General features: G+C 43.5%; 3 protein-coding genes across 3 annotated transcripts; 2 read left to right on the top strand and 1 right to left on the bottom strand.

The window, feature by feature from the left end:
• Positions 1 to 1237: 1237 nt before the first annotated feature.
• Positions 1238 to 6629, top strand: LOC133493753 (mitogen-activated protein kinase 12-like). The gene is made up of 12 exons (XM_061807478.1): positions 1238 to 1529; positions 2522 to 2651; positions 2725 to 2783; positions 2864 to 2975; positions 3059 to 3088; positions 3190 to 3237; positions 3348 to 3462; positions 4673 to 4744; positions 4824 to 4903; positions 5686 to 5764; positions 5839 to 6012; positions 6084 to 6629. The coding sequence occupies exons 1-12, from the start codon at positions 1345 to 1347 to the stop codon at positions 6146 to 6148; spliced, it is 1149 nt and encodes a 382-aa protein (XP_061663462.1). The 5' UTR covers positions 1238 to 1344; the 3' UTR covers positions 6149 to 6629.
• Positions 6630 to 6688: 59 nt separating this feature from the next.
• On the bottom strand, positions 6689 to 12641 carry rpap3 (RNA polymerase II associated protein 3). The gene is made up of 17 exons (XM_061807476.1): positions 12489 to 12641; positions 12137 to 12299; positions 11890 to 12054; positions 10991 to 11086; positions 10792 to 10919; positions 10599 to 10720; positions 9517 to 9587; positions 9321 to 9446; positions 9101 to 9228; positions 8894 to 9015; positions 8463 to 8533; positions 8289 to 8381; positions 8056 to 8213; positions 7360 to 7537; positions 7172 to 7269; positions 6959 to 7059; positions 6689 to 6886 (listed from the first exon to the last, which is right to left on the bottom strand). The coding sequence occupies exons 2-17, from the start codon at positions 12287 to 12289 to the stop codon at positions 6801 to 6803; spliced, it is 1896 nt and encodes a 631-aa protein (XP_061663460.1). The 5' UTR covers positions 12290 to 12299; positions 12489 to 12641; the 3' UTR covers positions 6689 to 6800.
• A 296-nt stretch (positions 12642 to 12937) lies between these two features.
• Positions 12938 to 19676, top strand: atp23 (ATP23 metallopeptidase and ATP synthase assembly factor homolog). The gene is made up of 6 exons (XM_061807482.1): positions 12938 to 13234; positions 13479 to 13524; positions 14446 to 14527; positions 14645 to 14782; positions 17728 to 17811; positions 17916 to 19676. Exons 1-6 carry the CDS (start codon positions 13087 to 13089, stop codon positions 18117 to 18119), a joined length of 702 nt encoding a protein of 233 aa, XP_061663466.1. The 5' UTR covers positions 12938 to 13086; the 3' UTR covers positions 18120 to 19676.
• The last annotated feature ends 2388 nt before the right edge of the window (positions 19677 to 22064 follow it).

The raw sequence follows: 22064 nt of genomic DNA, 5'->3' as shown, positions 1-22064 counted from the left end.
CACGCCCCTCTTCGCCGTATTGTCCCACAAGCAATGCTGATTGTCAGTAGCGTGCGCTTGGAAAAGTTAATGTCACGAAGAAATTGGTCGTCAGATGCGCTTGGGGAACGTGCAATTTTGATGAAAGATATCCTGCTAGCTTACAAGGGGCCCACTTGATTCATTTTCCATAGCCTAAAACACAGTTGGCGAAGTGTCTACGATGGATTAAGGCTCGCGGAAGAGTGCACGTACAACTAAATGTGGACAATATCAACAAACGCAAGGCTATATGTTCCAAGGTAAATGAGGGAGAAATATCTTCTCTGAATTTGATTTCATTATTATCAGTGCTTTATACATTGCAGGAGAACAACTCAGTACTCACCCTGCTTTACATGCGCAGTGCCATTCCACTATTTGATCCTGTTGGATTTCAATATGAAGTTTGGGAGGCGTCGAACTTTTTTTGCATCGACCGCCAACGTTTCACCGTAAGCCCGACGTTGCGTCCCGCTCCGTCCAAAATCTTAATTCCGTGTACACATCCTAAGCGTGAAATAGTTGAGACTTCTCTGGAGAACTCTCTTGGACAAGTCCGACCCATTTGCCAAAAAACATACCCCAATATTATCTGGAATAAGCGGTGGAGAATCGACTTCAAACGTGTTCTGTTCACTCGCCATTTTGGAAAGTTGTGGGACATGGCTAAGGGGGGCGGAGCTTAAGGTCGCCATTGGAAAAGTTCATTGCGAAGATCAGAGGAATAAACACCCCATAAAACATTTGTAATCTCATATAGATGCAACAAAACGGTGCTGGAACCCTTTCAACAATAGATTGAATACAAACAGTGCAGCACCACGTGGACAGACAATGTGAGTCACGTATTCTTTATCATCTGCGAAGAAAATGACCAAGATTAGCTGAGCCGTTTCCATTCATTTCAATGGGAAAGGATAACAATATTAACCCCAATTATCCTATTATGATTTATTTATTAGTAATATGCAATATGTTGAAAACAAAGAAATTTATCTATCATTCCGAAAAAATGGTCTTTTTGAGAATAGCTTAACATAGTCTTTTTTTTTTTTAAATCATGCTTTATTCGTGAGGTTACATATATTTAAAAAAAAAAGTAGCAAAGGAGAAAAGCGAGGGACAGATGTTTGTCCCACATTACAGACACACCCATAGACTGCCCGGGGCGACCGGCAGTCACAATAGACGTGCTTTTGTGTTGGGGGGGGTCGAGCTGTAAGACACACGAGAGGTCCTGCGGTGGAATTCAGGCCCCCCAAACTTCTCTCCAGGGCAGACTGTGGTTCTTTCTCCCGGACTTATCGACATTTTCCCATCCCCATGAGCATCCCCGACGCATCGAAACCCAAGCGGATTAGCGTCCTCGCCTCCAACTTCTCCGGGATGGCCCTGCGAGGGTCCAGGTCGGGGTTCTACCGGCAGGACGTCAACAGAACCGTGTGGGAGGTCCCGGAAAGGTACCGGGACTTGAGGCAGGTTGGGACAGGAGCCTACGGGACCGTATGGTGAGCGGTACTAAAATCTGCGCTTTTACAACTGATGCAAAATGTGATGAATATTAATGTTTCATAGCCAAAATCTTAACTGAAAAAAAAACCCCACACATTTATGTATATATTTCTTTTATAGCTTGTATCTGATTAACATTGCAGCCATTTTCAGACACTTTGGCACAGCTGGTTCCCCGAGGACCCTCACGTTGCATTGTGTTGTGTGGATGAGGGCGCCTGACCCCCCCCCCCCAAAAAAAAAGCACAAAAGCACCCCCAGCCTCATTGTTGTTAAAAGTCAAAGAAACTTTCTCCAAATGACTTTGCCGCTGATCTGCAGGGAGGTTAAAGCTTGAATTAAAAACAGTATTTTTAATCAATTTTCATCATGCGCAACCGTCATGATGACATTAAATAATAAATTAAATAAATAGTTTGGTTTTTTTTAGGTTCAGTTAGAACCCTGGTGTCAAAACCAAGGCCCGGGGGCCAGATCCGGCCCGCCACCCGATTTTTGTGTGGCCCACAAAGTGTCAACTTCCATGATTCTTGTGAAAATCTGGTCAAAAATTCGAAATTGTCATTTAATATAAATCATTTTTGTGTTATCACACATGAATGTGAGCTGAAAAACTAATTTGTCGGGATTTCTGATACCAAAATGAGTTCATAAAATTCATGTGTAAATATGATGAGGCGAGGTCATGGCTGTGGTTCCACAGTCTTAACGTCCCGGAACTACAATGCGGCCCACGACAAATGGACACTCTAAATTGCCCCAAGGTGTGCTTGTGAGTCCGACTGTGTGCCCTGCGATTGGCTGGCGCCCAGTTCAGGGTGTACCCCGCCTCCCGCCCGTTGACAGCCGGGATAGGCTCCAGCACTCCCGTGACCCTCGTGAGGATAAGCGGAGGAGAAAATGGAAGGATGGGTGGATTCTTTCACATCCCGTGCCCACATCCCATCACATTTTTTGAGAATCGCTGAACTACTTCACGCTGTTCCAGTTCAGCGTGGGACCGGCGGACCAGTTCGCAAGTGGCCATCAAGAAGCTCCACCGGCCCTTCCAGTCCAAACTTTTCGCCAAGCGGGCCTACAGAGAACTCCGACTCCTCAAACACATGAAGCACGAAAACGTGAGCTGGACTTGCGGCGGGAAGCCAATCTTGACGTTGCGCTGACGGCAATTCTCTCGCCTTCTCGGAGCAGGTGATCGGCCTCCTCGACGTTTTCACGGCGGAAATCACCCTGGATCGCCTCCGAGACTTGTAAGCGCTCGCTCGTTCCCGCCTCACAATTTTGGAGAACGGAAAAGAACGTTTCTACTTGCAGTTTTCACCCCCCGCAGCTACCTGGTCATGCCCTACATGGGCACCGACCTGGGCAAACTCATGAAGATGGAGAGGCTGTCGGGGGACCGCGTTCAGTTCCTCGTTTACCAGATGATGAAGGGACTCAAGGTTAGCGAGCGCCGACGCCTCCACGTCGTCTCGAAATGGATCATTTTAAGTCTTGAAGTTTTCTTTTTATCGGCTCTCCGCAGTACATCCACTCTGCGGGGATCATCCACAGGGTGTGTGGCACTTTTTTTTTTTGTGGGGCGGGGCGGGATTTGAACCCGCCCATTCACTCGGATTTCCCATACAGTTCACTTTATGTGCTAACTCATTCCAGGATCTAAAACCAGGAAATCTCGCCATCAACCCGGATTGTGAATTAAAGGTACAGTACATGATTTTCACACAACCACCCCGAAGTGGAATTTTGCTGACGTGAACTGAGTAAAACATTTCGATCACTTTTTTTTTTTTTTTTAAATTATTATTTTTAAGATCCTCGACTTTGGCTTGGCGAGGCAGGCCGACGCCGAGATGACGGGTTACGTGGTGACCCGCTGGTACAGAGCCCCAGAAGTCATTCTCAACTGGATGCGTTACACGCAAACAGGTAGGCGGAGCAAATGACCCCCCTCCCGACCCCTTTTCATTTTATCTTTTGAGTAACGTAACTTCCTCATTTTTCGGGCTACAAGGTGTCGCTTGGCCAGTTAGATACTGAATGATTCTTTAAGGAAAAGTGACCAAATGCTGGCTTTAAACTCCCGACTATAAAATTAAAAAAGAATGACCGTAATTTCTGGCCTATAAACCGTGACTTTTTCACACACTTTCAACCCTTATCCGGTGATGCGGCTAATTTGTGCATTTTTTCTAACGGCCACAAGGAGTCACTCGAGCGGAAAAGGTAAGAATGACAGCGGTGGAATATATGTGCCGAGGAAGTGACTTTTACAAATATGTTTTTTTTTTTTTTTACCGGCCCTGTTAGCGCTGCGCTAGCCTGTTGCTGCTGTGTTACTGCCGTGTCTCAGTTATTTTTACCAATATGTTTTTTTTAACTGGTCTTGTTAGTGTTGCGCTGCGTTAGCGCCGAGCTAGCATGTTCCTGCTGTGTTACTGCCGTGTCTCAGTGATTTAGGTATATATGTATATATATATATATATTTTTTTTTTTTTACCGGCGCTGTCAGTGCTGTCCTTCTGTGTTGCTACTATGTAGCTGCCACGGCTATTTTTTTTTTTTTTTTACCCGTACGTTTAATTTTTTAACCAGCCCTATTCTCGAGACCGTGTTGTCGCTATGTTAAGCTACGCTAAGATATTAAAACTTTGAAAACGCTTTCTGTGTACCGCCTTTCTTCGTAAATATCTTGTTTCAATGTGGGCACTTGCGGCTTTTACACGGGTGCGGCTTATGTATGTACCAAATGGTATTTCCTTTCCAAACATACTGGGTGACCTAATCAGGTGCGCTCTGGAGGCTGGAAATTACGGTAGATCTTGTGTATTAATAAAATGACGTAACTGTCTTCCAAAAGTCCACTCGCTTTATGCTAAGACACAATGCAAAATGCCTTAGATGGGCTAGCAAATCTAGAGTCGATGACCTTTGGGTCAGACTGTATAACCTTTTCGGCGACTGTTACTTGGGCTAAATACAGAATATAATACGCACTGCCCCCTTGTGGCCAAGGTGTGCACACCAGGAGCTGCACAAAGTCGTAAGGCATGAAATTGACTTGAGTTCTATTGTTTTTATTTTAAAACATGAAGTCACTACTGTATTTTGTTTTGTGTGTGTGTGTTTTCTTTTTTAGTGGATATCTGGTCTGCTGGTTGTATTATGGCGGAGATGCTGCTGGGGAAGCCGTTGTTCAAGGGCAATGATCGTATCCGAAATTATTTATGACTGTTATTTGAGTTTTAATTTAATTTTCAATGTGAACCTTGACCTCGAGATTGTGCCAGACTTGGACCAGCTCCGAGAAATCATGAAGATCACCGGAACGCCGGCTGCCGACTTCGTGGTGAAGCTCCAAAGCCAAGATGTGAGTAAATTTGTCTATATGTATTATTTGTGTAGATATTAAAATTATTTACATTTAAATTATTTAAAATTAAACGAAACAAAATTAAAGTATAAATACATTAAAATTATATTAAAATAAACAGATTACATTAATGAAAAAAAGAATTGCGCTAGAATAAAATTTTAATTACAATAATTAAGTTAAACACATATTACTCTAAAAGGTAAAATAAATCGGAATTAAATTCTTTTAAAATAATACATTACAATTACATTCACATTTAGATAAAAAATAAACAAACAAAATTACATCAAAATTTAATTTGAAAAAAAATAATTACATTAAATTTAAGCTCAATCAGAATTAAAATAGAATTAAGTTGAAATCACATTAAAATAAACATTTAAATTAAATGTCAGGGTGGCACGGTGGATAAGCTGGTCAAGCGTTGGCCTCACAGTTGTGAGGTCCCGGGTTCAATCCCGGCCCCGCCTGTGTGTAGTTTGCATGTTCTCCCCCCTGCCTGTGTGTGTTTCCTCCAGGCACGCTGGGTTCCTCCCACATCCCCAAAACATTCAACATTAATTGAACACTCTAAATTGCTCCTAGGTGTGATTGTGAGTGTGGCTGTTTGTCTCCACTAGTTCAGGGTGTAACCCGCCTCCTGCCTATTGACAGCTGGGATAGGCTCCAGCACTCCCCGTGACCCTCATGAGGATAAGCGGCAAAGAAAATGGATGGATGGATGTACATTAGCCATGTTGAATTGAGGCTTTCCCATCTGTTATTCCCCCAAATAGGCCAAAAACTACCTGAGGGGTTTGTCGAAAGTCCCCAAAACGGACCTGCACTCCATTTTCTCCAAAGCGAGCTCACACGGTACGCACGAAGCTCGCAAACGCTCAGTGGACGCAACCGGACATCCCTCACGTTGTGGTGTTCCCGCGTCGCAGCCGTGTGCGCGTTGGAGAAGATGCTCCTCCTGGACCCGGACGAGCGGGCCAGCGCTTCGGAGGCCCTGGGCTTTCCCTTCTTCGCCGACTTCCGCGACGTTGAGGAGGAGACCGAGGCGCAGCCGTACGACCAGAGCGCGGACAACGCGGACCTGACGCTCGACCAGTGGAAACGTAAGTGAGGGGGGCGTGACGCCCATTCGGTTCTAACGTGAACCCGTGTGACGGTTCCTTTGTTTACGCAGGACACACCGTCACGGAGATCCTGACCTTCAGGCCTCTAAAAGACTCCGCAGAAACGTCACTTTGACATCCGCTTCAAAGCGAGATCCACCTAATTTTCATCGCGGGCCACATTGTAGTTCCGGTTTCCGTCAGAGAGCCGTTATGATTGAAACCATGAAAATCTTTAATTGACCCATCATATTTACACATTAAATTTACCAACTAGATTTGGAATCAGAAATCAAGAAATTGTCAATGTCTGGTAACACAAAAATGCTTGCAATATCACAACGTCATCATTTATGATATGACAGTTTGAAATTTTGGTTCAAATTTGAACCAAAAAAAAATCACGGAAGATTTGCCTTCGCGGGCCACACAAAATCATGCGGTGGGCTGCTTCTGGCCCCCGGGCCTTGATTTTGACACCTGCGGTTTAGTCAAAACCAGTGGTCCCGCTCAAATTTGCACCTACGGACAATTATGTCTGCAGAAAAAGCAGACGTTCTTGCTCTTGGAATGGAAATGTATGAACCCGGTCATTTTGAATCCAATCTGTAAGGGGACCAGTTCTCGGTTGGACTGTGAAGTTTGTGTGGAAAGAGTGCGAAAAAGCGTGTTGCAAAACAATACATTTTTATTCAGGGATGACTTTGACGTGTCGTAGCTCTCATTTGTTCCACGAGGGAGGAAATTCAACGAGGATCCAGTATAGGTTAGAACCTGAACCGACAAGCTCACACGCAGTACTTCTTCTGTAAGGCTTGTACAAATGACGCGTCCACGTCCGCTTGGTGGAGGAAGTCGAATATTTCTTTCACCACTGAGCGGGGGAAAAGAAAAATTTACGTGTAAATAGAACTGACGAGAAATCAACCACCTGGAGGAATCGCACCTTTCTTCTCCGAGGAAGACATAAACATGACGGCCGTGTCGAAGCGCCTCACGCTCGATAGGTTTTTCAAGATGTCCGCCGTGAGGGCCGCAGCTTCGTTCCTGCTCCGGCGGGATGCAATTTAGGTTTTAAAATGGCGCAAAAAAAACCCAAAAACAAAATATGAGTATCTTGGAACGTTTAGTGGTACGTCTCGGCTGGAAATGTTCTCACCGGATGTAGAAATCTCGCAGCGTCTGGAGAATCTGAGTGAGGATGTGAGGTTCGAGCGAGCTCTGGAAAATGCGTGCGTACGTCTCTGGCGTGATTTGCTAAGTAAATTAAAAAAAAAAAAAAAAAAACACATGAAAAAAAAATTCGACATTTTGCATAAAAGTTACCCGCTCTGGATGAAAAGCAACCTTTAGGTATCTGTAAACCACTTCCGGCTGGTTTCCAATCGCGCGCAGGTCGGCTTCGAGCTGGAAACTCTTGCTGGGTGGGGCTGGGAGGTTTACTGGGGGGGCTTCGTGTGATGATTCCGGGGGAAGGACGCTTTCCTCCGGCTGGTTTTGTTTGGTTTGCGCCGTTAAAGAAGGTCTGATGGCAAACAGAGAACGTTTAAAGGGGCCGTATTATGGAAAATTGACTTTTTAAATTAATTGTTGGGTATCTGGCGTGAGTGAATTTACCGTAATTCCCGGCCTAGAGAGTGCACCTGGTTATAAACTAGCGTTAAACTCTTTCTGTGTACCGAGGCTTATAACCTGGTGTGCTAATGCTGGCGCCGGGCTAATGCTTGCTTGGTGCTAACGCTAGCGCCGTGAGTGCCCACGTTGCGCTAATGCTAGCGCCGCCCTCACGCTAGCGCCGCCCTCACGCTAGCGCCACGCTCACGCCGTATCACCGCATAAACCTCAGGGTTGAAAGCGTGTGAAAAACGTCGTGGCTTATAGGCCGGAGATTACGGTACTTGGGGCTTTTTTTTTTTTTTTAATTTTGGATGTAAATCGGTCGAGTCTTAGAAATGTCACTATCAAGAAAGCTTTTGTTGGCTGCCTAATATCAAACATGTTGATCTAAGCTAGCTGTTCTGAATTTTGAAAGATTCAACTAACTGGTCGGACAGTAGCGAGGGGGCGTCCGGTATCTCCTGGATCTGGATCGTCTTCGCGGTGGGAGGCGGCGGCGAGCTCTGGCCCCCGTGGCGCCTCGCCACATCCTGTCCCGTCACCTTACCGCTGATCTCCTCGATGTCGATCCTCCTCATGGGCTTCTGAGGAGCATCGCAAGGAGTCAGCGTGGCTCGACTGTCAAGTCTTGAAAACAAAAAGATGAGCGCACGTCTTACAGTGGAGCGCAGGTGAGCCTCTTTGTCCACGGGCTGCACCGTTCTCCTCTGGGACCCGTCGGGTGTTCGGAGGAAGCCGCTGGAAACGCCATCCTGATAGTACAAGCATCCAGGAAACAAAATTCGGTAAAAAAAAAAACATTTATAAACATAAGTGAGAAAGTAAAAACACACCATTTGGAGTTTCTGGAGTTCAATTTGGGCCTGCTTGTTCCCTGGCTCCAGCTTCAAAACCTCCTGAAAGTCTGCAATTTTTTTGTGGATTTATCACAAATACCGTAATTTCTGGCCGACAAGCTGCAACTTTTTTCACGCGCTTTCAACCCTGCGGTTTATGCAGCGATGCGGCTAATTTGTGCACTCGAGCGGAAAAGGTAAGAATGAGACCGGTGGAATACATGTGCCGAGGAAGTGACTTTTGCCGGCCCTGTTAGTGCTGCGCTAGCGTTAGCGCTGTGCTAGCGTGTTGCTGCTGTGTTACTGGCGTGTCTCAGTGATATTTACCGGTAAGTTTGATTTTAACCGGCCCTATTAGCATTAGCGTTAGCGATAGCTTTAGCACTAACAGGGCCGAAGAAATCGGGGAAGCGGCAGGTATGCGTTACCTTTCATGGCGTCCTCCAGCTTCCCCAAACCCACCCGGGCAGTGCCCCTGCGCGCAAACGCCTTGGAGTACGTCTTGTCCAACGAGATCGCCACGGTGCAGTCTTCCTCCGCCTCCTTGAACCTAACGGAACATCGACGTGTTTTTTTCCGCCAAGCAGCAGCAAAGGCTGTGATGTTTGTTTTTGTTCATTTTTCTTCTTTTGAACCTCTCCAGCTTGAGGAAGGCCATGGCCCTGTTGGCGGGCAGCAGCACGTTGGTGCAGTCCGCCTCGGCGCCTCGGCTGTAGCACTCCACGGCCGCGTCGTACTTGCCCTCTTTGAAGTACGCATTACCCTGGAAGTCGGCAAACGGAGGAGAACTTCACCGCAAAAACATGCTGCTTGCTATGAATCTCCCGATCTGCGGGTTCCAGTACGGAATCTTACTCGATCTTTTTGCACGACCGCCTCTTGTCGTCTTTGGTGCTCTTCCGTCTGTCTTTGCTGGTCCCGGTCTTCTGTGGGATCTGCCTGAAGTGACCTTGGCCCACTCGGCTCCTGAAGTCCAAGCATCTGACGGAGCAAATAACACAGAAAAATTTAGAATTTAATGATCTTTTTCACTGCCATAAATCCAAGTCACCTCTTTAATTTTCTTCTCTTCATTTTGCGCTTCCAGGTTGCCGGGGTCAAGCTTGAGAACAGTTTGGTAATCTGCACAGAAATTTGGGTAATACATTTTGCTACGATACGATACGCCGACTGGTCCCAAATACCGTAATTTCTGGCCTATAAGCCGCGACTTTTCTCACACCCTTGGTGATGCAGCTAATTTGTGCATTTTTTCTAACGGCCGCAAGGGGGCACTCAAGCGGAAAGGTAAGAGTGAGAACGGTGGAATATGTGAGGAGGAAGTGACTTTTACCGGTCCGGTGTGACGGTCTGAGCGCTCCCGGTGCTGCAAAGTCTCTTTGTGAGTAATGCGTGTATATTTTGTAAACTTCTGGCCATTCTGAAACATCCCTGTCCATGCTTCAACAACTTGTCGCCGAGTGTTCATGTTCGCTATGGACGTCACAGAAAAATGAACACAGCGAACGTGCATATGGGTTAGATTATAAAGTATGTTCGCTCCCTCTACGTAGAAGAAGGGGAACTATGAGACCATTAAGTGTCTGCTACGTACCCAGAGTTCCCCTGTTAGTAACGTGTGCGCATTCATCACAAGGAGACTTCTCAGCACGGGGGAGCGCTCAGACCGTCACACTCGGCCGTGTTAGCGCTGGGCTAGCGTGTTACTGCCGTGTCTCAGTGATTTTTACCAGTATGTTTTTTTCAACTGACCCTGTTCGCGCGACTGCGTTAGCATTAGCGTAGCGGTGCTACCATTAGCATAGAGGTACTAGCATTAGCGTGGCGGCGCTAGGGCCAAACTGTGTACCGTCTTTCTTTGTAAATATCTCATGTTTCAATGTGGGCACTTGCGGCTTTTACACGGCTGCGGCGTATGTATGTACCAAATGGTATTTCCTTTACAATTGTACTGGGTGAGGCTTATAACCAGGTGCGCTCTGTAGGCCGGTAGTTAAATAGTGGCAACAGGACTCTTCTTGGTTGTTGATGTTGGGACTTTAACTCAAGTCTTCCCGTTTGTCTCTGGTGGGTGACCATGACCCAGATTAGTGACAATCCACTGGTGGTTTTTAGGGCCACATCGTCGCCCACCTTCCAAAGCAGCGTCGTAGTTCTTCAGTGCAACGCGGGCCGCCCCTCGTCGCGCGTACGCCTTAAAGTAGTTGCCGTCTAAAGCGATGGCCAGGTTGCAGTCCGACTCGGCCACGGCATATCTGAGGAGAGGGAAAACCCGCGTTAAGTGTGCGCGGAAACGAGTACGACAATCGAGTATGGCGACGCTTGCTTCTTGAGGCGGAAGAAGGCGCAGGCCCGGTTCGTGGGAAGAACGGGATTGTAAGGATCCGCAGCCATCCCTCTTGAGTAACACTCGATGGCGTCGTCGTATTTTCCCTCTTTGAAGAATGCGTTGCCCTGACGACGAAGCCGCGTTATTTGTCGCTCCGACTTATTTGTCCGTTCAGAACATCTTTGGTGGCTGCTACCTTTTCCTTCTCTGCTAAAGCTCGCTCCGGATCACCTTCCTCAGAATCTGACTCGATGGGACTTTCCTCCTTATCCACCTCCTCCAAAGCCTTGGCCTAAAAAAATAAAAATGTATTAATCCAGTACTTCTTTAGTCACGTATGAATAAAGATGGGCGATCTGGCCTTAAAAAAAAGAATTTCCTATTTTAACCTTTTATTTCCCTCTTCACTTATAGAAAAAATATATTATTCAAACAGGTTTTTTCACCCTTAATATTCATCCATCCATTTTCTTTGCCGCTTATCCTCACAAGGCTTGCGGGGAGTGCTAGAGCCTATCCCAGTTGTCAACGGGCATATATTTCTCCTAATAGTAAACAAGCTTTGAAATATTTTTCTTAAAATAACCCATTCGTGGGCAGCGTCCCATTTTTGGGACATCGTGATTTATTACGCATTAAGTGTTTTAATTTGAAGTCATAATTTGGTATCAGGAGAGGAAAAAAGTTAAATAAAAGTTAGCACGGAGTTGTTTCCCTTTCCTTCCTGGCCCAACATGGCTGACTTAAGTTATCATATAACTTAACCATAAACAAAAAAGAAGTGTTATTTCCTTGATTGCGGCCTGTTAGGAGACTTTTATCTCAGTAAGGCAAAGAAATTGGGTTAATTTTTAAGTTATACGAGTGTTGTGCATTTTTACTTCCCTTCTTGAAAATACATCTTTCCCCCCGCCCGACTGTGTTGAATGGAAAAGGTTTTCGAAAAGATTTAGCTTGGCCTTATATTTTTTTCAACATAAAAACTTGTAATTGGACATTTATAACCACTGTATGCATACAGTATGTATATATTTTTTATCTTTGCCCAGCTGATTTTGGGGTGACTATGGCTTGTCTAACTAATGGATGACAGACCACATCAAAACTGTCCCACGATCGATAATCATTCGATTTGATCCTCGACGGCTTCTTGGCGCCGGACCCCTCCGCTCTGGAGTCACTGTTGTTGGCCATCTTCATCTTCTTCTTGGCCCTCATTTTTGCTTTGTAGTCCTTGTTACGCACGGGAGGGAGGTTTGGCTTGAAACATAAAAGAATAAAAAATATGCTGGGAACATTTATTAAAATCTAAATGTTCTCGTGATCACAGTCCACACCGAACCTTGGCGTCCCCTTCCTCGCCCCTCCTCAACTGCTCATCTTTGGTCTTCATGTCAGTCTCCCAGGTCTCCAGCTCCCTCATGAAGCTCTGCAGGTCCTCTGCATTCTGCCGCATTTGCATTTGCAACTCGAATGCTTTGTTCGGCCCGGCCATGATTTCCTCCCTGCGAGACAGACATTAATTTCGATTTAAAACGACGGAAAAAAAAAACAATTTTTTGGGGGGCAACTTTGGTTTTGATTTCCTATTCTTTAGAGAAGCCACGAGTTACTAGTCAGCCCCGTTTAGCAAACTGCTAACAACGTTTTCAATCATCTCACTGCTTCAATAAAGTACAAAGTTGGTAAAGTACCTGCTCCTTGTTATTCCGGTTTATAACCACGATACAAATATGACAGGAATTCTCGCGAGTCTTTAAAAAGCGATTATTGCGTTAATGTTGTTGGTGTGGAGCCATGACAGCGGAATCCCAGCATGCTTTGCGTTGCGGCGCATGCCGAAAAAAATCAAAGATTGTTTCGCTAAAGAAGAGCACAACAACTCCATAAAAACAGACAGTCATCTTCTTTGTAAACGTTTATATTCCATCTCCTCCTCCTCCTCCTCGAGCTTAATAATACATTATTTGGATATAAAACCAAGACAAAAGGGTAAAGGGTTTGAATTTACCACCACAAATTGACGTCAAGCTAAATTGTGATAGACGATCTTTGTTGTCACCAACTCGCGTTTTTTAAAATTAGTTTTTTCTACATTTTCTTGATTTGAAAAGGGGTGATAGAAATTATTTTACCAATTAAAATATTATTTTGGTGTTCTTTTTTTTTAACCTTTGAACCGGCGCGATCACGTGATCTCACCCCCAGCAATGACCTCTCTTGCTAGCTAACGCTGGCTGGCCGGGGATATCTTCACAAATATCTCAACGCAGCCGACTACATTTTTAAAAAATGGGGCAGACGAAGCAAGAAGAAGATTACGGGTACGATTTGTTCCCGGAGAGGAACGCCGGGAAGTACAAGAAGGGCTCCATCGCAGAGAGCCTGTTCACTTTCAACCACAAGTGTCAGGTCATGTTACAGTTAGCCGTGGAAACCAGTGAGTCACGTTATCATCACTTCATTTGAACATAACATTTTGCTTTTTTTTAATGTATAGCAAACAACCAAAACGCGAAATAACTGTGTTTTTATCAGTAACCAATGTAATGTAGAAGATGCTGTTAGCTATGTAGCTGTTAGCCTGCTGTAAAAATTGGGGATACAGTAGAATGTGACTTTATTGTCACTCTTGTATGAACAATGACAATTACAACTTCCAATGTGTTATTTACTTCACTCAGGTCCCTATGCCAAACTCCTCCTCAGTGCCATGAAAAACTCTGGATGGTAAGTTGCATTTATGATTTTTGTAGTTTATTTTTGCACGCAATTAAAATTCGGGGATTGTGATGCAGCACGGTGAGCTAGTGGTTAGCACTTCTGCCTCAATTTTGAATTTTCAGGGTAGAGTTTTTGCATGTTCTCGCCCCAAAAAAGATGCTTCATAGGTTGGTTCGACTCCTGGAAGGCGAAATAATTCCTGCCTAAGTACAGCTCAGTTGTATTTAACTTTGAAGTTCAATATATTTGCATATTTGCTTTTAATCTCCAGAAACTGTTCAGTTTTAAACATTAATTCACAATTGATTTTTTGCTTTTATTAAAAATTGATAACAATTGAATCATTATTTTGCTAGCTTTGAATTGTCCTGTACAATGGTGCCTTAATATTTGTGCATCTTTCCCTCTTTAAAATTAATGCAAATGCAATTAATCATTTCTGCTCCCCCCCCAGAAAAACATCCCAAACTTTTGCAATTTTTTCAATGAAAAAAATACTGCCTTAAAATGCCATACTTTAAAAATTTTATAATTTATTTTTTTGATTTTATTTGCAATTGATAACAATTGAATCATTATTTTTGCTCGCTTTTAATTGTCCTTTATATTTGTTCATCAACTCATCTTTCCCCCTTTTAAAATGAATGGAAATGCCGTTCATCTGTTCCAGCCCCCCCCAGAAAAACACCCCAGACTTTTGCAATTTTTTTAAAATGAAAAAAATACTGCATTATAATGTCATACTTCATAAAACGTACAGTACGGCATAATTTAATAGAATTAAACGGCTTTTGTCACACTTTCTTATTCGAGAAGTCAAGATTATGCGGTTGCACAAGTGTCCACTGCCACCTGCTGCAAGAAATATGGTGTCAGAAGTGTCAGTTTTTCATCATTGATGTGAAATCTGTTCTCTATTTGGCCCAGTAAAGTGTTTAAAGACCGCCATTTTGCCTGCGAAGATTGCGACGGGACGGTCAGCGGTGGATTTGACGCAGCCACGTCCCAAGTGAGAATCGCTATTGACGTTAATTAGGAATTGTTAACTGAATAAAAACCACAGTATTCAGTCGGAATGCTTTTGTTATTTTATTTTTTTTTTTTATGTAATTTTATTTTTTTTTAGATTGTTTTGTGTCAGAATAACATCCACCAGCAGTCTCACATGAACCGGGTGGTCACGCACGAGCTCATCCACGCTTTCGACCACTGTCGGGCCCACGTGGACTGGTTCAACAACTTCAGACATTTAGCGTGTTCTGAGGTGAGGGTCGGGATTCTGATTTTCCTCTCTGCTCGTTTAACAACAAAGACAACAACAACCTGGGAGAATTACCCTCCCAATATGAAATCCAGAAGAAAAAAAAATTACAATGATGATCAATGGTACAGAAAATGACTGGCTGGACGAATGGGATGTCTTTATTTTATTTTTGGAATTAAAAAAAACCCAACATAGTGCAGTTTGTTAAATATTAATAATAACAATTAATTATATAAAACAACTTTCTCTACAGACCAACAAACGCAATTTATAATGCATGTATTTAATTTTTTTTAATAGAATGTATATGTCAAAACATTCAACATAATGCTTTATAAAATATAATGAATTGGTTAAAGAAATTATTTTTAAAATGTATTTATTATTTTTGTCTGTTGGAAATGATTAGTCTTCTTTTCCTTTCGGCTTGTCCCGTTAGGGGTCGCCACAGCATGTCATCTTTTGCCATCTTAGCCTATCTCGTGTATCTTCCTCTCTAACACCCACAGTCTTCATGTCCTCCCTCACCACATCCATCCACCTTTTCTTTGGTCTTCCTCTCTCGCTCTTTTTTGCCTGGCAGCTCCATCCTCAGCACCCTTCTACCGATGTACTCACTCTCTCGCCTCTGAACCGGTCCAAACCATCGATGTCTGCTCTCTCGAATCTTGTCTCCAAAACATCCAACTTTGGCTGTCCCTCTAATGAGCTCATTTCTTATCCTATCCAACCTGCTCACTCCGAGCGAGAACCTCAACATCTTCATTTCTGCTACCTCAAGTTCTACTTCCTGTTGTTTCTTCAGTGCCACCGTCTCTAATCCGTACATCATGGCCGGCCTCACCACTGTTTTGTAAACTTTGCCCTTCATCCTAGCAGAGACCTCAACATCTTCATTTCTGCTACCTCCAGTTCTGCTTCTTGTTGTTTCACTGCATATCACAATATCATCTGCGAACATCATGGTCCAAGGGGATTCCAGTCTAACCTCATCTGTCAGCCTATCCATTACCACTGCCAACAGGAAGGGGCTCAGAGCTGATCCCTGCTGCAGTCCCACCTCCACCTTCAATTCTTTTGTCACACCGACGGCACACCTCAACATTATTCTGCTCCCATCATCCATGTCCTATACTATTCTAACATATTTCTCTACCACACCAGACAGTACCACAGTTCCTCTCTTGGTACTCTGTCATAGGCTTACTAGGTCTACAAAGACACAATGTAGCTCCTTCTGACCTTCTCTGCACTTATCCACTAGCATCCTCAAGGAAAATAATGCATCTGTGGTACTCTTTCGAGGCATGAAACCATTCTGTTGCTTGCAGATACTTACTTCTGTCCTGAGTCGAGCCTCCACTACTCTTTCCCATAACTTCATTGTGTGCCTCATCAACTTCATTCCTCTATAATTCCCACAGCTCTGAACATCCCCTTTGTTCTTAAAAATGGCAACTAGGACACTTTTCCTCCATTCTTCAGGCATCTTTTCGCCCGCTAGTATTCTGTTGAATAAGTTGGTCAAAAACTCCACAGCAATCTCTCCAAATTGCTTCAATACCTCTGCCGGTATGTCATCAGGACCAACTGCCTTTCCATTTTTCATCCTTTGGAGTGCCTTTCTGACTTCCCCCTTAGTAATCATTGCCACTTCCTGGTCCTTCACACGAGGCAACTTCAACTCTTTCTTCTATCTCATTTTCTTCATTCATCAACTTCTCAAAGTATTCTTTCCATCTATTTAGCACACGACTGGCACCAGTCAACACATTTCCATCTCTTTCCTTAATCACCCTTACCTGCTGCACATCCTTCCCATCTCTATCCCTCTGTCTGGCCAACCTGGAGAGATCCTTTTCTCCTTCTTTCGTGTCCAACCTGGTGTACATGTCTTCATATGCCTCTTGTTTAGCCTTTGCCACCTCTACCTTTGCCCTACGTCGCATCTCGATGGACTCCTTTCGCCTCTCCTCGGTCCTCTCAGTATCCCACTTCTTCTTCGCTAATCTCTTTCCTTGTATGACTCCCTGTATTTTGGGGTTCCACCACCAAGTCTCCTTCTCCCCTTTCCTCCCAAAAGACACACCAAGTACTCTCCTGCCTGTCTCTCTGATCACCTTGGCTGTCGTCGTCCAGTCTTCCGGGAGCTTCTGCTGTCCATCGAGAGCCTGTCTCACCTCTTTCCGGAAGGCCGCACAATATTCTTCCTTTCTCAGCTTCCACCACATGGTTCTCTGCTCGACCTTTGTCTTCTTAATCTTCCTACCCACCACCAGAATCATCCTACATACTACCATCCTATGCTGTCGAGCTACACTCTCTCCTACCACTATTTTACAGTTCGTAATCTCCTTCAGATTACATTGTCTGCGCAAAATATAATCCACCTGCGTGCTTCTACCTCCGCTCTTGTAGGTCACTATATGTTCCTCCCTCTTCTGGAAATAAGTGTTCACTACAGCCATGTCCATCCTTTTTGCTGTTGGAAATTATTTGTAATTATTATAATAATATTTATTCTTTATAATTATTAGTAATAAATAAAATGTTATTTTTTATAAGAACTATACATCAAATCCAACTTGCATTTGTGTTGAATTTTTTTCAATCATTTCACATCCTCACTAGCAAGTTCATATTATATTCATATTATAATTTATTCATTATTATTATTCATTATTCATTCATTACAGGTAAATTAAAGGTAAATTAAAATGCACACTTTTGTATGACAAAATTCTTAAATGAATTTTAACCACTGCATGATTCTTTATTTATAAAATAAAATAGTGATAATCCTTCAGTGTCGCACTCCGGTTATTCCTGTTCCTGTCCCACTCAGTTTTAACCAGGACTGAATTTGAAATAGATCACATAAACATATGAAAAGTATGTATACGCAATATATCGGTCAGACCTAATTTATGTTGTCATTGTGTCAGATTCGTGCCGCGAACCTCAGCGGCGACTGCGCTTTCTCCAATGAATTGGCCCGGTTCCACTTTGGGATTAAGCAGCATCATCAGGTACCATATTGTGTCTCTCCTCCCCCCCCCCCCCCCTTCCTCCCAAATCAACACCGCGGGATGCTTTCCCTTTCTAAATCCGTCCCCCCCATTTGCTCGGCCAGGAGTGCGTCCGAGGCCGGGCCCTCCGCTCCATCCTCGCCGTGAGGAAAATCAGCCGCAAGGAGGCGGAGAAAATCGTGGACGAGGTCTTCGACACGTGTTTCGACGACCACGCGCCGTTCGGGCGGATCCCGCACAGCAAAAAGGACGCTAAATTCGCCAACAGGGATTATGAAAACAGGAATCGCTATTATGCAAATCTTTAGTATCATATTCAAAGTTCTGGTGGATTTATTGTTTTTTTTTTTTCCCTGGGCTGCGTGTTGCCGATTACATCCATTCAAAAAGGATGGTCTGGATGGGACTCGTCCTCGGAAAAGGAAACATTTGTGGTCACTTTTTGGACACTAATTCTACAAAAAGGGAACAAACGTAAGCTAAATACCGTAATTTACGGCCTATGAGCCGCGACTTTTTTTCACACGCTTTCAACCCTGCGGTTTATGCGGTGATGCGGCTAATTTGTGCATTTTTTTTTCCAACGGCCGCAAGGGGCTATTCGAGCGGAAAAGGTAAGAGTGAGACCGGTGGAATATGTGTGCCGAGGAAGTGACTTTTACTGGTCCCGGGCCTGTTAGGGCAGCGCTCGTGTGTAACTGCCGGGATTTTTACTGGTATGTCCCCCCCCCCAACCAGCCCTAGCATTAGTGTTAGCGTGGCGGTGGGCACTTGCAGCTTTTATACAGCTGCGGCATATGTACAGTGAAGAAAATAAGTATTTGAACACCCTGCTATATTATAAGTTCTCCCAGTTAGAAATTGTAGAGGGTGAGAGAGATAATCTAAAAAGAAAAATACACACATTTTAACTATTTATGTGACACAGTTGCAAATAAGTATTTGAACACCTGAGATAACTATTGTTAATATTTTGTACAGTAGCCTTTGTTTGCAATTACAGAGGTCAAACATTTCCTGTAGTTGTTCACCAGGTTTGCACACACTGCTGGAAGGATTTTGGCCCACTCCTCCACACAGATCTTCTTTAGATCAGACAGGTTTCTGGGCTGTCGCTGAGAAACAGAGTTTCAGCTCCCTCCAAAGAGTTTTTATTGGGTTTAGGGCTGGAGACTGGCTAGGCCACGCGAGAACCTTGATATACTTCTTATGGAGCCACTCCTTGGTTTTCCCGGCTGTGTGCTTCGGGTCATTGTCATGTTGAAAGGCCCAGCCACAACCCATCTTCAATGCTGTGACTGAGGGAAAGAGGTTGTTTCTCGAAATCTCACACTCAATGGCTGCGGTCATCCTCTCCTTAATACAGTGCAGTCATCCTGTCCCATGTGCAGAAAAACACCCCCAAAGCATGATGCTACCACCCCCATGTTTCACAGCAAGGATGGTGTTCTTGGGATGGAACTCGTGATTTGTCTTCAAGCTGCTTGGCAATTTCTCTGTCGCCCTTTCCAGCCATGTGGAGTTGTACAATTTTGTCTCTGGTGTCTTTGGACAGCTCTTTGGCCATGTAACAAGTTTGAGTCTTACTGATTGTACGGGGTGGACAGGTGTCTTTATGCAGCTAACAACCTCACATAGGTGCATCTGATTCAGTATAATACACGGAGTGGAGGTGGACTTTTAAAAGTGGACTCACAGGTCTTTGAGGGTCAGAATTCTAGCTGATAGACAGGTGTTCAAATACTCATTTTCTTCACTGTATGTACCAAATGGTATTTCCTTTACAAATGTACTGGTTGAGGCTCGTAACCAGGTGCGCTCTATAGGCTGGGAATTATGATATATGAAGACACTTGTTTTTATTTTGTTTTGTTTTTTAAATTAAAGTGGACGGATAGCACTTTTACTTTTGCAGTGACTTTCACTTCTTTTCCTGTAAATACAACTACATTAAAAGTCGTCTCATGAATTTAACTCAAAGCCAAGTCCAAACTTCACAGTCTTTAATATCCAACTTTGAGCACAAAATGAGGGAAGTTCTCCATCAGTGCGGCTTCTCTCGTCTCGCTGTAAAAAGTCGTTGGCGACTTCTCCCGTTGCACATTCGCGTCTCAAAGAATCAAACATCCTTCCGCACACATTAATGAAAGCCGCAAAAAAAAAAAAAAAACAAGTGATTAGAAGAATTAGCCTCATAATCCCGCTCCACGATCCTCATCGTCTATCTCAAAGACGACACCCTCTGCATCCTAATAGCAATGTCACTTGTCTGGGAAATAGACTCCAAACTCTTATTTTCACAGGGCAAAAATTATTAGGTTTGGCTTAAAGGGGCTTAGAGAGATTTCGACAAGCTCCTTGAGAAAATGAAAATAGCAGAAGGAGAATCATATTCCTATTTGCATGACTCGACTAAGCAAATCTTGCAAGACAGCAGATTTACCAGTGCAACTGCAAACATATCAAATGCTTTCTATTAAACGCATTTGTTGAACTGACACCCCGAACTTCAGAAGCATTATGTTTTGTTTTGTTGCGTTTTGGAGCTTGCGTCACATTACAAGCCATCTATTATATTTATGTTTGTTCCATTCACCCCCTTTGATCCATTATGGACATTCTAACAACTTTCCCAATGTATTTGTAAACTTGTCAAGACCCATCATCAGTAGTCATATTCAAATATTTTTCAGAAGAGGAATTTTAATGTTAAAATGTCCCTTTCGGCTTCAAAGGTCTTTAACCCACCTCGTCGTGTATTTACATGATCAAGAGTCTCAAAATATTTGTTGCATTAATTTGCTAATTAATCTCCTTTTTTCTTCATTTATCACTTGAATTGATTTAATGGCTTCTTGTAAAAAAAAAAAAATATATATATATATTAAATAGGTAGTTTATTTGTTGCATGTAACAAAATTAAAAAATATTTTCTCTGTATACATTAATCTATTTTGTCTTATTAAAAGGTCAGTTGATTTATTAAAAATGTATAAAATATTTGGTTCTATTATCTAAGAATTAAATCAACCAATAAGCAAATATAAAAAGTGAAATAAATGACTAATTCAAAAACATTTTAAATGGGTACTCATATTTGTATCTGAATATAAAAAGGGGAATTCTTTTCATAAAATTAAATGCATTTTTTCAAAGCTTTTAGTCCATTTTGTTAAAGAACTGGTCAATTTATTTGAAATAAAATTCAAATATACTGGTAATATCCATCCATTTTCTGTGCCACTTATCCTCACAAGGGTCTCGGGGAGTGCTGGAGCATATCCCAGCTGTCATCGGGCAGGAGGCGTGGTACACCGTGATCTGGTTGCCAGCCAATCAATTAATGTTGTATGTTTTTGGGATGTGGGAGGAAACCCACGCAGGCACGGGAAGAACATGCACACTCCACACAGGTGGGGCCGGGATCGAACCCGGGTCCTCAGAACTGTGAGGCCAACGCTTTACCAGCTGCTCCAGCGTGCCGCCCTACCGGTAATATAATGGAAACATTTTACATCCAGATCTGACAAGCTTGTATGTATTTAATTAAATGCTCAATTAAATTACTTTTTCATGAAAAAGGCAAAATTTAATGAATTTATTTATTTTTCCTCAACCAACCAATCCCAAACCTGTAATTCCTGCTCTTACCTCTAGAGAGCACTTTTGAGCCACGAAGCTCCGAACTCCTCCGAGCGTTGGGTTTCTATTCAAACTTGACAAGCAAATTGCTGTCCCTCTTTTTTTTTTTTACCGAGACCCATAATTGAATCCGTCTCATTGAGTCTTGCTTGAGCAGAGACGCGGCGCTGTAATAAAAAGTGCCACCAAGGACACGTTCATTAGTCGGACTATTTAGGCGGACGGCGCCCATTGTGATCTAATTAGGATGCGCCGGCGTCACTGAATGCTTCCATTTGACAACATCACTAATGAATTCATTGCGTTAATTAGATTTAACTGTGCGGACACCCAGCTCACCTTTTGTGCGTTTTGTCAGGTGTCTCCTCTCCGCGGGGGTAATTGTGTGAACTTGTTGAATTATTTAGCTGGGGATGTGACAAGTGAAAGGAGAGCTACGTGAGATGGACAAAATAGCCAAGATTGTCGTTTTATGGGACCGCTTTGTAGACTGAGGAGGACCACCACACAAATGATTGGGCACACACAAAAATACGTCATTAATGAAGTGCTTGCATTTATTGGACTTCAATGGCAACTTTTGGAGAACCACAAGGGTCAAATCTAAGTCC

The sequence above is a fragment of the Syngnathoides biaculeatus genome, chromosome 20, assembly GCF_019802595.1.
Source record: "Syngnathoides biaculeatus isolate LvHL_M chromosome 20, ASM1980259v1, whole genome shotgun sequence".
NCBI lineage: Eukaryota > Metazoa > Chordata > Actinopteri > Syngnathiformes > Syngnathidae > Syngnathoides > Syngnathoides biaculeatus.
The sequence above is the reverse complement of the archived record's forward strand: the minus strand, read 5'-3'. Positions and strand labels throughout refer to the sequence as shown.